Source organism: Felis catus, chromosome A2 (assembly GCF_018350175.1).
Source record: "Felis catus isolate Fca126 chromosome A2, F.catus_Fca126_mat1.0, whole genome shotgun sequence".
In the NCBI taxonomy this organism is placed as follows: Eukaryota; Metazoa; Chordata; class Mammalia; order Carnivora; family Felidae; genus Felis; species Felis catus.
In genome coordinates, this window is record NC_058369.1 from 125,494,739 (window position 1) to 125,510,836 (window position 16,098).

Below are 16,098 nucleotides of genomic sequence, written 5' to 3' on the forward strand. Positions count from 1 at the left end.
GGTGTTATATGTAGGGGATGAATCACTGGATTCTACTCCTGAAATCATGATTGCACTATATGCTAACTAACTTGGATGTAAATTTTAAAAAATAAATAAAATAGAAAAAAATTAATAAATAAATAAAAACATCACCAGGTGGATTTCCTTGTTACAAACAAATCACCTGCACTCATTATAAGTCCATAGATGGCTCCCTCCTCTGGCCAGGAATAAATTCTGTCTCATTTAAAAATCCCAATACACCAATTGCTCCTCCTTCAAGCTCTCGGCATATAAGAACAGAGGGTTCCCCGTGGCTCTGCAAGGGGCCTGAAGCGAGGGGAAGTAAAGAGCAGGAACTGGCCCCTGAGACACTAAATTTACAGTGTGGGGTATCCAGGGATGCATGCTTGAACCAAAACTGCCTAAGGCAGCATGACGCTTCCAGTCCGAATCTCATGGACCTGCTGCCTCTAGGCTACCCCAGCTACTAATGCTCAGTGATGGCTGAATTTAACTGCTTTTTGCTCCAGCTCAGCGCCAAGGCCCAGGTAGAAACAATCCTTTTATCTCTCAATAAAGGAGAATTACTGGCATTTTGTAGCTCAGCTCTCTTTGAAGGGCCATCTTGAGAAGCTGGAGGCTTTGCATTTCCCTGAGTGGTCAGATTAAAGACGCTTTTCCCTGATCTCGTTGGGAGATCAAAGGGCAGGTAGTTGATTATATTGTCACCCAGCTGCCCCCTGGAAAGTACTGCAAGTTTCCATTTTAAAGGATTTCAGAGTACAAATGTCATGCTCAAGAACTTTTCTGAAAAACAAAGTCTTCAGAACCATATTGTTTCAAAGCCAGCTGTTACTCCAGCAAATGGGAATACTTCGAAAGGATATAATTTGGTCGGCTGTATTTCTTACTTGCCTCCCATGGGTAAAATCCTTCCGGGATAAGTTTTGGATGTATATAATTCCTGTAAACAGGTAACAACATTGTATAATAGACTATATAAATGTAGTAATACCTTCTGTTCACTTCCATAAAGGTGGTTCATATTCCTCCTGAAATACTGTTAAAACTTTACTCATCTCAATTGATAAGAGAATTGATATTCTCAGCATAGGGTTGACACCTTAAATACATTATTTTAGGTCAATATTCAAAACTCTGACTTTGGTGTTTATGCCTCATTTTTTAAATTGGGAAACTGAGGCTGGGAACGGTCAGCATTTTGCCTCAGGTTGCACAGCTGGTAATTGGTAGAGCTGGAAGGTGTAATCGGTTCTGACCTTGAAGCCTATATCCTTCCCAGGATGCCACCTTAGAAATCAGGGTTTTTCAACCTTGACACTACCGGTATGTGCGGCTGGATAATTCTTTTTTGCTGTCCTCTGCATCTTAAGATGTTCAACAACATTCCTGGCCTCTACACACTAGAGGCTGCTAGCAGCCTCCCATACATCGAGACAACCAAAAATGTGTCCAGACATAGCCAAATGTAACCCTGGGGAGCGATATTGCCCGTAGTTTAGATCCACTGCTGTAAATGCTTCTGAAGCGTTTGCTTCCTTCCACCACTGAAGCCTTGTGGTTCTGTGAAAAGCACAGAATAATTGGAAGCCATAATAGTACCTGAGAGTGGCCTTGCGAGGTATACATTAAGAAATAAAAAAATCAATTATAATTAGCATTTCAGTTTATTGCCCATAAAAGAGCCCCTTATTCCTATTATTCCTGATAACAGTTTGTTCACTCCAGTGAGTAAATGCTCACACTGTGAAAAGACTCAGAAGCTTCAGAGGCTTGCGACCAGCTCAGAAATTCAGACCAGACTCCTCTTGAAGACATTTTAGGTCTCCCCATTTTGGCCTCAGTTTTCCCCACTCCAAAGCCAACATTCTTTCAGGCTCCAGCCAAGTGAGGTGACTCCACCATGGTCCAAATACATCCGACATTTTCTTGTTTCCGTGTCTTGGCTGAGGACTCCCTCTGTTTCATGAGTCTTTCCTGCCCCCAGCTCTACCTTTGGAATCTCTGCATCTGCCCCGCAGCCTCCTCAGCATCGTGGTGGGGTCCTTATCTCATGACAGGTGTGCTATGCTGTTTGGATTGGGCTGGGTTGGACTGGAGAGGGGCTAGAATAAGAAGTGCAAATGTAAATTTCACACCAGTTTCCATGGGTTTAAAATAAATTTCAAATGTGGAATCTGAACAATGTAGTGAGGACAAGCAAGCACAGCAGTTGGTTTGTAGTATACAACTGTCCTGCCCCATGTGACAGGGGCCCTGGGTAGGCTTTTGACCTGGACCACTGCCAGGGTTGTACCCATCGAGCCCTAATCAGTGGCATCCCAGGGATGTGTGGGATTGGCATCCCATCCTCACTGAGGGTATGCTGGGACAGGGCTGTGTGCATGCAGAGGAAGGGCACCTTTTCCCAGTTTTTACAAAGGTGCCCTATTGCCTGGCAGAAGCTCTGACAATAAAAACTCCTCCGCAGCATCAATGGACCCTGTGTCCAACACCTCCAATCCCAAAGTTGCCATCTACACACTCCTTTTACTAAGAGCTCTCTGAACTCTGTCCACCCTAATCAACTTTAATTTTACCACTACTTTTTAACGAGAGAGAGGTTTATATTGATTGATTCAACAAATATTTATTAATCATTCACTAAGCTTAGAGGATACAGGAATGTAAAAAAACCAAGTCCTTGCTTCCATCAAGTTCATATTCTAGTGGATTCTTATATTTATCCTTCATGTATTTACCATCAAACAATAGCCTACATAGAATTAAATTATAACCAGGCTCCTACTTGGGACAGTTTTTTTTTTTGTCTTTGTTTTATTTTTAATATCCCTGGCTTGAGCTTTTGTTGAGAGTGGAGTTTCTGAGTTAGATGTATGAGTTAGTTTGGGGTAACTATTCTAAGACAATGGTTTCACCATAAGTTGCTAAAGTGACTAGATGGGTATGTTAGCATTGACCCCTGGCCAATTCCGGGTTTGAAGGCTAATTCCAGCTTCCGCTGACTCAGGGCATTCAGCCATGACCCGAGAGAGTCTGGATGTCCGGATGCATTTGCATTTTATATCAAGTTGCAAACTGAGCAGTTTCCAGCATCCGGCCCAGAGCTGTCTTTCCTCTGAAAATGTCCAGGAGGTCCTCCTGGGAAGAGGTGAGCGGGGCACAAGTGGTCCCGTGACAGCTGTGGGTCTAGCCTGTGATGTTCCTGTTGGCAACAACAATTTCATTTCACAATGCCCTTTTGTATCTACAGATGGAAAGCTGTGCACCAGTTACAACCGAGGGCTCATCTCAAAGGCAAAAATCAAGGCCATCAAGTATAGCATTGTCATCATTCTTGGTAAGCAAAGTCCCTCTTTGTGTTGTAGAACTGGGTGAACATTCCAAAAGCAAACTTGCACCTGGGAGCTGGTAGTGGAGAGCCCACGTAAGAAAGGAATTTGTCTGCAGGCACTGCCAGCTTTGTCTGACTGGAGCAGAGCATGTGGAACTTGCCATACACCATCTGCATCTCCTTTAAGGGCAGACATTGGTGCCTGATGCCTCCCTGTATGACTAGAGTAGCCTACCAAAACCATGGGGTGGATAATTTGGAGAAAGTCGATTGAGACATAACTAGCTGATCTGAAATCATTATTATACTACATGTTAACTAATTTGGATTTAAATTAAAAAAAGAAAAAAAGACATAGCTAGCTGGATGATGTTCACCATACCCAGTTGACCCAGTTGCATTCTCTAACACGTACTCCCCCTGGAGCTGAAGTATATGGGCAAAGTAAAGACAGAAGTGACATTCCAATTCTTCTGGATATATAACTGCAGAGTCACTACAAATCTCTCCCTAATGGTCCATTTACCTTCTCCCCCATCATCCTATCTTCTTTCCTTTCCTTTTATTTTCCTTTTCTCTTTTTTTTAATGTTTATTATTTTTGAGAGAGAGAGACAGAGAGCAAGCAGGGAAAGAGCAGAGAGAGGGGGAGACACAGAATCGGAAGCAGGCCCCAGGCTCTGAACTGTCAGCATAGAGCCCGATGCAGGGCTCAAGCTCACAGACCACGAGATCATGACCTGAGCTGTAGTCAGCTGCCCGACTGACTGAGCCACCCAGGCACCCCTTTTCTCTTTACTCTTAAGACCAATAAAGTCACCTCACCTTAGGGGGGAAAAAAGATATTTCTAGAGCACATAGTATGTGTTGGATTGGTGTGTATTCTTCATTATTCTCAAACCATCAAAGCTTCCTCCCTCTTATGCCCTCTCAACTAATGACCTTGCTTCCTATTTCACTAAGAAAATACTGTATCAGAATAGAACTCCTTCACCTTTGGGGCAGCCCGCCGGCCAAGCAGAGACCCCGAGTCTGGAGTGCAAAAGCAGAGGGGCCGGATGGAGTTTCTGCAAGTGGGACTTAACATCTGGAAGGTTATAAGTTAACAGCTCTGCTCAGAGAGCGGGAAGGCTGGGGGACAACGGGAGGGAGAGTTGCTGAGCCCCAGGACGACAGAGCTCAGCTTGGTGGGAAACAAAGGCGCTCGCCAGCGCCATCTCCCCCGCCCATCCCCCAGCCAAAATCCCAAAGGGAACCAGTTCCTGCCAGGGAACTTGCTTGCACCACGCAAACACCCAACGCCGTGCTTCTGCAGATCCAGTGCTTCTGTGGATCCATCCCTCCGGTGGCAGGTCTGACTCCCTCCCGGTGGCACAGGGCCCCTCCCAAAATGGATCACCGAAGGATAAGAGAGCTGAGCCAGCCCCTCCTGCCCCTGTGCACCTTGCCGATCCACCCCAGCTAATACGCCAGATCCCCAGCACCACAAGCCTGGCAGTGTGCAAGTAGCCCAGATGGGCCACGCCACCCCACAGTGAATCCCGCCCCTAGGAGAGGGGAAGAGAAGGCACACACCAGTCTGACTGTGGCCCCAGCGGTGGGCTGGGGGCAGACATCAGGTCTGACTGCAGCCCCACCCACCAACACAAGTTATTCAAGACAGCACAGGGGAAGTGCCCTGCAGTTTCCACCACTCCAGGGACTATCCAAAATGACCAAATGGAAGAATTACCGTCAAAAAAACGTCTAGGAAATAACGACAGTTAATGAACTGATCAAAAAGGATTTAAACAATATAACAGAAAGTGAATTTAGAATAATAGTCATAAAACTAATCGCTGGGCTTGAAAACAGTATAAAGGACAGCAGAGAATCTATTGCTACAGAGATCAAGGGACTAAGGAACAGCCAGGAGGAGCTAAAAAATGCTATAAATGAGCTGCAAAATAAAATGGAAACAACCACGGCTCAGATTGAAGAGGCAGAGGAGAGAATAGGGGAACTAGAAGATAAAATTATGGAAAAAGAGGAAGCTGAGATAAAGAGAGATAAAAAAAATCCAGGAGTATGAGGGGAAAATTAGAGAACTAAGTGTTGCACTAAAGAGAAATAATCTACACATAATTGGTATTCCAGAGGAGGAAGAGAGAGGGAAAGGTGCTGAGGGTGTTCTTGAAGAAATCATAGCTGAGAACTTCCCTGATCTGGGGAAGGAAAAAGGCATTGAATCCAAGAGGCACAGAGAACTCCCTTCAGACGTAACTTGAATCGATCTTCTGCATGACATATCATAGTGAAACTGGCAAAATACAAGGATAAAGAGAAAATTCTGAAAGCAGCTAGGGATAAATTTGCTCTAACATATAAAGGGAGACCTATAAGACTCGTGACTGATCTCTCTACTGAAACTTGGCAGGCCAGAAAGGAATGGCAGGAGATCTTCAATGTGATGAACAGAAAAAATATGCAGCCGAGAATCCTTTATCCAGCAAGTCTGTCATGTAGAATAGAAGGAGAGATAAAGGTCTTCCCAAACAAACAAAAACTGAAGGAATTCGTCACCACTAAACCAGCCCTACAAGAGATCCTAAGGGGGATCCTGTGAGACAAAGTACCAGAGACATCACTACAAGCATGAAACCTATAGACATCACAATGACTCACAATGACCCATATCTTTCTATAATAACACTGAACGTAAATCGACTAAATGCGACAACCAAAAGACATAGGGTATCAGAATGGATAAAAAAACAAGACCCATCTATTTGCTATCTATAAGAGACTCACTTTAGACCTAAGGACACCTTTAGATTGAGAGTGAGGGGATGGAGAACTATTTATCATGCTACTGGAAGTCAAAAGAAAGCTGGAGTAGCCATACTTATATCAGACAAACTAGACTTCCAATTAAAAGCTGTAACAAGACATGAAGAAGGGCATTATATAATAATCACAGGGTCTATCCATCAGGAAGAGCTAACAATTATAAATGTCTATGCACCGAATACGGGAACCCCCAAATATATAAAACAATTACAAACATAAGCAACCTTATTGATAAGAATGTGGTAATTGCAGGGGACTTTAACACCCCACTTACAGAAATGGATAGATCATCTAGACACACGGTCAATAAAGAAACATGGGCCCTGAATGATACTTTGGATCAGATGGACTTGACAGATATATTTAGAACTCTGCATCCCAAAGCAACAGAATATACTTTCTTCTCGAGTGCACATGGAACATTCTCCAAGATAGATCACATACTGGGTCACAAAACAGCCCTTCATAAGTATACAAGAATTGAAATCATACCATGCATACTTTCAGACCACAATGCTATGAAGCTTGAAATCAACCACAGGAGAAAGTCTGGAAAACCTCCAAAAGCATGGAGGTTAAAGAACACCCTACTAAAGAATGAGTGGGTCAACCAGGCAATTAGAGAAGAAATTAAAAAATATATGGAAACAAATGAAAATGAAAATACAACAATCCAAACGCTTTGGGATAGAGCGAAGGCAGTCCTGAGAGGAAAATACATTGCAATGCAGGCCTATCTCAAGAAACGAGAAAAATCCCAAATACAAAATCTAACGGCACACCTAAAGGAAATAGAAGCAGAACAGCAAAGACAGCCTAAACCCAGCAGAAGAAGAGAAATAATAAAGATCAGAGCAGAAATAAACAATATAGAATCTAAAAAAACTGTAGAGCAGATCAACGAAACCAAGAGTTGGTTTTTTGAAAAAATAAACAAAATTGATAAACCTCTAGCCAGGCTTCTCAAAAAGAAAAGGGAGATGACCCAAATAGATAAAATCATGAATTAAAATGGAATTATTACAACCAATCTCTCAGAGATACAAGCAATTATCAGGGAATACTATGAAAAATTATATACCAACAAACTGGACAACCTGGAAGAAATGGACAAATTCCTAAACACCCACACACTTCCAAAACTCAATCAGGAGGAAATAGAAAGCTTGAACAGACCCATAACCAGCGAAGAAATTGAATCGGTTATCAAAAATCTCCCAACAAATAAGAGACTGGGACCAGATGGCTTCCCAGGGGAGTTCTACCAGACGTTTAAAGCAGAGATAATACCTATCCTTCTCAAGCTATTCCAAAAAATAGAAAGGGAAGAAAAACTTCCAGACTCATTCTATGAAGCCAGTATTACTTTGATTCCTAAACCAGACAGATACTCAGTAAAAAAAAAGAGAACTACAGGCCAATATCCCTGATGAATATGGAGGCAAAACTTCTCAATAAGATACTAGCAAATCGAATTCAACGGCATATAAAAAGAACTTATTCACCATGATCAAGTGGGATTCATTTCTGGGATGCAGGGATGGTTCAACATTCGCAAATCAATCAACGTGATACATCACATTAATAAAAGAAAAGATAAGAACCATATGATCCTGTCAATCGATGCAGAAAAGGCCTTTGACAAAATTCAGCAACGTTGCTTAATAAAAACCCTCGAGAAAGGCGGGATGGAAGGGACATACTTAAAGATCATAAAAGCCATTTATGAAAACCCACAGCTAACATCATCCTCAATGGGGAAAACCTGAAAGCTTTTTCCCTGAGATCAGGAACACGACAGGGATGTCCACTCTCACCGCTGTTGTCTAACATAGTGTCGGAAGTTCTAGCATCAGCAATCAGACAACAAAAGGAAATCAAAGGCATCAAAATTGGCAAAGATGAAGTTAAGCTTTCACTTTTTGCAGATGACATGATATTATACATGGAAAATCCGATAGACTCCACCAAAAGTCTGCTAGAACTGATACATGAATTTAGCAAAGTGGCAGGATACAAAATCAATGTACAGAAATCAGTTGCATTCTTATATGCACTAATAATGAAGCAGCAGAAAGACAAATAAAGAAACTGATCCCATTCACAATTGCACCAAGAAGCATAAAATACCTAGGGATAAATCTAACCAAAGATGTAAAAGATCTGTATGCTTAAAACTATAGAAAGCTTATGAAGGAAATTGAAGAAGATATAAAGAAATCAAAAAACATTCCGTGCTCATGGATTGGAAGAATAAATATTGTCAAAATGTCAATACTACCCAAAGCTATCTACACATTCAATGCGATCCCAATCAAAATTGCACCAGCATTCTTCTCGAAGCTAGAACAAGCAATCCTAAAATTCATATGGAACCACAAAAGGCCCCAAATAGCCAAAGTAATTTTGAAGAAGAAGACCAAAGCAGGAGACATCACAATCCCAGACTTTAGCCTCTACTACAAAGCTGTAATCATCAAGACAGCATAGTATTGGCACAAAAACAGACACATAAACCAATGGAATAGAATAGAAACCCTAGAACTAGACCCATAAACATATGGCCAACTAATCTTTGACAAAGCAGGAAAGAACATCCGGTGGAAAAAAGACAGTCTCTTTAACAAATGGTGCCGGGAGAACTGGACAGCAACATGCAGAAGATTGAAACTAGACCACTTTCTCACACCATTCACAAAAAAAAACTCAAAATGGATAAAGGACCTGAATGTGAGACAGGAAACCATCAAAACCCTAGAGGAGAAAGCAGGAAAAGACCTCTCTGACCTCAGTCGTAGCAATCTCTTACTCGACACATCCCAAAGGCAAGGGAATTAAAAGCAAAAATGAACTACTGGGACCTTATGAATATAAAAAGCTTCTGCACAGCAAAGGAAACAACCAACAAAACTAAAAGGCAACCAACGGAATGGGAAAAGATATTTGCAAATGGCATATCGGACAAAGAGGCTAGTATCCAAAACCTATAAAGAGCTCACCAAACTCCACACCTGAAAAACAAATAACCCAGTGAAGAAATGGGCAGAAAACATGAATAGACACTTCTCTAAAGAAGACTTCCAGATGGCCAACAGGCACATGAAAAGATGCTCAACATCGCTCCTCATCAGGGAAATACAAATCAAAACCACATTCAGGTATCACCTCACGCCAGTCAGAATGGCCAAAATGAACATATCAGGAGACTATAGATGCTGGAGAGGATGTGGAGAAACGGGAACCCTCTTGCACTGTTGGTGGGAATGCAAATTGGTGCAGCCACTCTAGAAAAAAGTGTGGAGGTTCCTCAAAAAATTAAAAATAGACCTACCCTATGACCCAGCAATAGCACTGCTAGGAATTTATCCAAGGGATACAGGAGTACTGATGCATAGGGGCACCTGTACCCCAATGTTTATAGCAGCACTCTCAACAATAGCCAAATTATGGAAAGAGCCTAAATGTCCATCAACTGATGAGTAGATAAAGAAATTGTGGTTTATATACACAATGGAGTACTATGTGGCAATGAGAAAGAATGAAATATGGCCCTTTGTAGCAACATGGATGGAACTGGACAGTGTTATGCTAAGTGAAATAAGCCATACAGAGAAAGACAGATACCATATGGTTTCACTCTTATGTGGATCCTGAGAAACTTAACAGAAACCCATGGGGGAGGGGAAGGAAAAAAAAAGAGGTTAGAGTGGGAGAGAGGCAAAGCATAAGAGACTCTTAAAAACTGAGAACAAACTGAGGATTGATGGGGGGTGGGAAGGAGGGGAGGGTGGGTGATGGGTATTGAGGAGGGCACCTTTTGGGATGAGCACTGGGTGTTGTATGGAAACCAATTTGACAGTAAATTTCATATATTGAAAAAAAAAAAAGAACTCCCTCACCCTTTCACCTTCACATTCGTCCACCTATCTGCCTCTGTACGATGTGCTCTTTTCTCCTATTACTGTGGATAAACCAACACTGCTTCTTTCTAAGCCCAAAATGATGGCTGGAGCCCTGCATCCCATTCCTTGCTGCCTCCTCAAGAATTTTGCCTCTCTGGGTATCTTTCCTCCATGACAGGCCTCCCCTCACCTGGATCATGTGCACGTAAATGCTGTGCAGTAGCTCCCTCGGTGAGCTCTTCAGAATAGACCCGCTTCACCACTCTCTCTCCTAGTACAACTCCTCCACAGTTTACCTCTCATTCTCTGGAGTCTGTTTCTATCTCACTTCTGTCCTGTTACTCCTGAAACCACCCTCACCAAGGTCACCAAAACCTCCAAAATGCCCAGTGTCGATTCTCAATCTTCATCTTGACTTGTAAGCAACATGTGATCAGGGTCTCCTTAGAACACCTCCTTTGCTTAGAAATCATACTTATGATTTCTACTTGAGATCTTGATTTGCATTTCCAATAAATTCATCATACTCAGCACGTCAAACCCAAAGTCTTGGCATGTTCTTCTCCTCCTCCAGAGTAACTCTTCCCCCCATTTGTCCCCATTTCAGTAAATGACACCATCTTTCACCCGGTGTCTGCATCAAAAACCTAAGGGCCATCTGTCTGTCATTATTCTATTTCTCTGACATCCTGCATAACTAGCACATCAGCAAAGCCTGGAGGCTCTACATCCAAGATAGTTCTCAAACCCAATCATCCTTTGCTATCTATACAACTCCTGGCAAAGCTTCCACGAATTTCTGCCTGTAACATTAGAACTGGTCTTGTCTTATTCCTTTTCTGCAAAACAGCCAATGTGATCTTTCAAGATTGTAAACCAGGTATCATCACAATCCTGCAAACCCACCTCTGGCTTCCCATTACATCAGAATAAAACCCCACGTTTTTACCATGTGTGATCTATCGCTCAGCCAGGTCTCCAGCCTCATTCCCAGGGCTCTCCCTCTTGCTCGTTCTCTCCCACTTCTGTTGGTCTTCTTGCTATTTCCTTACAATGTCAACTTGTTTGCACCTTAGGGACCTTGTGTTGTTTCCACCACCTGAGAGACTCTGCCCCCAGATGGCTGCCTGGCTCCCCCCTCACATCATTTTGTTTACCAACGGTGCTACCTCTTCAGCCAGTCCTCCAGCACAAGTTGTAAACAGCCCCCCTCGTCATTATTCTGCGGTATTTTTCTGCCTATTCCCACTTCTACCTGACATTATATCTTTTAATCTGCATTTTGTGTATCCCCTACTGGCTTCAATCCATGAGAGCAATGACCTTTGCTTTGTGTTCCTTATATTATTATCACCAAAGCCTTAAATAAGATCCCACATACACTAGGTGCTTCATTAATATTTCCTGGGAACAAATGGATTAGGACATGCAGGAAAAAAAAGGATTCTTTTTATTTGGCTCAGATACTACCCTCCCTGCCCTCTTGCAGCTCCAGGAGCTCTGAGAAAGCATACCTCTCGTGGAAGCTGCGTGTCAGCTCACCAAAATGGTCCATATCTCACCTTTCTGAGACACAATTGCAAAATGCCAAACAGACCACACGCAGTGTGACACAGCCAGTAGAATAAAGGCACAAAACAACACTGCAGGCCGACCTAGGGATAAAGCGTATATAACCACGGGGGCTCAGAATCCTTTCCCAACAGCTTACAAAGTAGATCAAAGATTCTCTTGCCTTCCCAGACAATCAGAAACACAGATATACCTCCCATGGATGTTGAGTCAGGAAATATATGTTATACATGTGTGCCAGAGCCAACATAATTATTTGTAATCAGGAACCATATGCCCAGGCCCTGGGGGTCCTTTAGTCAGAGAGCAGAGATGCCCACAAAGGGGCAGCCCATGTTAACAGCCCAGTCAGACCAAAGCAGCCCTTCCTAAAACACATGTTTTGTAAGGCCCCTTTACCTGAAATGAAATGTATAATTAATACCACTTACCCAACATAAGTCTTCAAAGATCAATATTTAATAATACAAAGGAGGACTAGAAAGAAAATAATTTATAATAAAACCATGCAGATTTCAATATGTAAATACTTAGGCACAGCTACCCTAGGAGAATAATGAAGTAGTCAGCTAGATGTATTAACAGCTACAAAGGAAAATCAGTGCAGGTGTGTTTTCATGAAGGCACGAAAATAAAGCAGTATTGCTGTCAGGGACCTGATTTTCTGAGCAGGTAAACAAATCCTGCTCAAGTTCCAAATTACAGAAAGTGATCTTTCCTCCCTTTGCAAGAGAATTGCATTTCTGGAAAATTCACTATTTAGTACAAATATTTGTGTTCATATATAAAATAGAGTTAGGTTTCCAGAGTTCTGGAAATTATAAACAGAGTGCTCTGCTACATAAATCAAAGGCTGTATGGGACCTGGGTCCCGCAGGAGGACTAGTATCCCTGGGCACCCCAGACCCCTTACCCCCTCAACACACACAAATCCATAAGCATGCACATTTTCAAAATGCTCCCAAGAGGACTTTTGCCCCTCCATGCCCCAGAACGACTGTTCTAGGTCAATGCTAAGCTCAACCACCAGCACCCAGAAGGCTCAGTGGTCTTTGTGTTTCAATTGCTCCTCTTTAATACCTTGCCAAGGTCTGGGGAAACAAACACATGTCAGTTGAACAGTTTCAGAAGAAAGTTGGCCCCTGCAAGCAGATGGGGAAGGAAGCCTGACTTCTCTGAGGAAAGTCCTGTGGGTGAGAAAGCGAGGAGAAGGAGGGTGGAGAGGGTGTGACAAGAAAGCAGAAGAGCATATCTCGGTGTTCAGTCAGCCTAAGAGTGTTTACCTCTGTGCATGTGGGGATTGGTTCAGTTCTCCAGAGAATGAGGAGAGAGACATACATGTAAAGAGAATTGTTAGAAATTGGCTTAGGATCTGCAGAGCCAGGAGAGCCCATGGTGTAGTTCTAGTCCGAGTCTGAGTGTGAAGGCAGGAGGAGAACAATGTCCCAGCTAGAAGATAGTCAAGCAGACAGCACAATTCATCTCTCACTCAGCTTTTTGTTCTATTCAAGCCTTCTGTGATTGAATGGGGCCCACTCACATCAAACAGGACCATCTCCTTTTCTTAGTTTACCCATTCAAATGTTCATCTCATCCAGGAACACCCAGCAATAATGTTTCCCAAAATATCTGGGCACCCCGTGACCCAGTCAAGGTGACACATGAAGTTAACCATCATACTCTGGATCTCTGTTTACCACTCATTTCCTCTGAGGATGTTGAGACAAACAGAATCAGGGGCTCACACGCACCGACTGACTTGGAGAGGGGTAGAGGGCAGCTGTTTTCTGGAGTGGCTAACATAGAAATGGAAAAGAAAATTAAGAACATTGTGATGAGGCCAGACGTTGCTCTGAAAACATTAGGCACCACAACTCTCCCCTGCCGCACACTAAAACCAGAAATCGCTATCTGGTTAATATGCTTCCTGTTCTTCTGGGTTTTTTTTTTTTTTTAATAGAATCTCCAAAGAGTTTTGCTGTTTTTCCTTCCACATGATACAGGATAAGAGGCTGAGGCCATGCCAAGCCATTCTCAACCTTTCCATGAAGACTGACAACAATGGTCAAATCAAACGCTCCCTTTACAGACAGAGAAGATCCAAGAAATTCCCTCAACTTTAACAATGTATCTGTGGGATGGTGTATACATGCATGTGTACATGTGCGTGTGTGTGTGTGAGGAAACATGACATTAATGTGAACACACACAACTGTCCTAAATATTTCCGAGAGATCCCAGGGGCTAAGGAGCCTCCTATTTGGAGCTCCAGTTGAGGGTGCCACTGAAAGGCCCCTGGTTGTGATCTGCTATGGCACTAATGGCTCTCTTCTCCCCAGCCTTCATCTGCTGTTGGAGTCCATACTTCCTCTTCGACATGTTGGACAATTTCAGTCTCCTTCCAGACACCGAGGAGCGCTTCTACGCCTCTGTGATCATTCAGAACCTGCCGGCTTTGAATAGTGCCATCAACCCACTTATCTATTGTGTCTTCAGCAGCTCCATCTGTTTTCCCTATGGGTAAGGGTCACTACTGCCCGGGCCAGCGCAGATGGCCATTGCACTAGGACACTGACATGTGTCTTCTCTTTCAGTGCCTCCTGGCAGGTATAGATGAGATGCTTCAGGGTCAGAAGGGTCTCGCTAGTGTGATGAATTCAAACCCAGGCCTGGGCCATTGTTCATGCTCTTTCTCCTATAACCGTATCACCTCCTGTAGCAACCATCTTAATCGGGTCACACATAGAAGAGCTTTCTTTTGTCCAAAGTTTCTCTACACTAATTTCTCTACACTCAATACAATGCTGTGGTGATAGCAGGATCCAAAGCCTTATTATCATTTTACAGATAAACAAATGAAGGCCCATGACCTTAAGTAACACTATTGAGGTTATCTGAAAAATTAGTAGCAAAGCTGAAATTAGATCCCTCCCACAACGACTCAGCCATCTTGCTGTTTTTCAGCTGTTTTAATGCATGGGCTACAGAGAATAGGTAGAGATATCCATAGGAGATAAAATAATAAAGTGGTTTAAGGCTTGGGTTTGATGTCAGTGGCCACAGTTCAAATCCTGCCATTGCTGATTCATGGCCTCGGATAATAGATGTGGATAAGCTCAATAACCTTGAGCAAGTTATTTAACTTCCATAAAACTCAGCATCTTCGCCTATAAAATGGGACTAGAAGCAGTGCCTACCTTTTGGCCAGTGATGTCTCTGTACACTGGGCTCTGGTGCTGACCAGTGGGAAGACTGGGAGTGGGAAGGAAAGAGGGATATTACCTGCAAAGTGCTTAGTCCAGTGTTTAGTCGTCAATACATCCTCCATAACTATTATGGTTTAACTTCCTTACTTCTCTTTTCATCAGGTCAAATTATTTTCCCTCTCTGATTTATTCTTTCTCTAGGCAGCAAACATCACGGGATTCCAGAATGACGTTCCGGGAGAGAACCATGCAGGTTCTATCCAAGCCAGAATTTATCTAGACTCTGGGACAGTAGTATGGCTAGTCTGAGCCCCATCAGCAGTGCTGGGTCTGTCTCCACCTTGGGCACGTGCATGGAACTTCTCCATTCTGCTCCTTTGCACAAAGCAAACATCCCAATGAGTGTGTATCTCCTACGTCAGCAACTATTGGCTAATGTGAAGTCACCAACTGTTCATGTCAGCCAGGAAAGATGCTCCCTCCTCCCCATGACTCCCAGCCCTCCTTCCCACTGGTCAGCACCAGAACCCAATGAACAGAGACATCTCTGGCCCAGGATCAAGCTTGGGCAAGCAGAGGGGACTAAAGAAGCATACTTGTGCTACGAGAGTCTTCTAATTACAACTTCGGATGTAAATAAAAGAATTGTTAAAGCTTAGATTGTCCCCCCATCTTTGGATTGGCTGTTTAGTAGTTGTAGCCCAGAAGATATCTGTCCTCAAAATGCCAACAAATTCATTTCCAGGCATGGGTACTTTGTGTCTCCTCTGCAGATAGCCTTGGTTTGTAGTTGGGTGTGTTGGCAGGAATCAACCTCACAGTACTGTTGTATGAACAAATGATTTGTCAAAAGAACCCAATGCTGGCCCTCCAGAGGAAAGTTATAATCGAAGTGTGCTTTCACTGATGGGGAAAAAAAAAAAAAACAACACTAAAAAATCATGGGCCCCAGATTTCCAGTCTCTGAGAGTTGGGACCTGGGTCTCACATATCTGAGGCTCTCTGAAGGCCCCTCCCTTTGCATTCAACATTTGGGCCACTCTGGGCTCTGTTCCTCATGTCGCAGGGACACTTCTTTCCCTTCCATGAACCCTCTCTCGTTAGCTGGGAGCTGAATTCCTGTGGCTTTTCTAGGCGTGGTCCCAGAAGCTCCATCATTTTTGCATATCATAGCCATTGTCTATCTAACACCTCGGCCAGAAAGTGCTGGTGGGGTTTATTTTGACAAGTCTGGAGTTTGGTATTTATAA

At 43.1% G+C, this 16,098-nt stretch overlaps 1 protein-coding gene across 1 annotated transcript in view; it reads left to right on the top strand.

Moving 5' to 3' along the window:
- NPSR1 (neuropeptide S receptor 1) overlaps positions 1-15,506 on the top strand; it is a 152,885-nt gene extending 137,379 nt beyond the window's left edge. Inside the window, exons 7-9 of the mRNA XM_011280501.3 lie at positions 3,260-3,346; positions 13,982-14,162; positions 15,050-15,506. Coding sequence (XP_011278803.1) covers positions 3,260-3,346; positions 13,982-14,162; positions 15,050-15,128 — 347 coding nt within the window. The 3' untranslated portion in view covers positions 15,129-15,506. The remainder of the gene's footprint in view (positions 1-3,259; positions 3,347-13,981; positions 14,163-15,049) is intronic.
- The last annotated feature ends 592 nt before the right edge of the window (positions 15,507-16,098 follow it).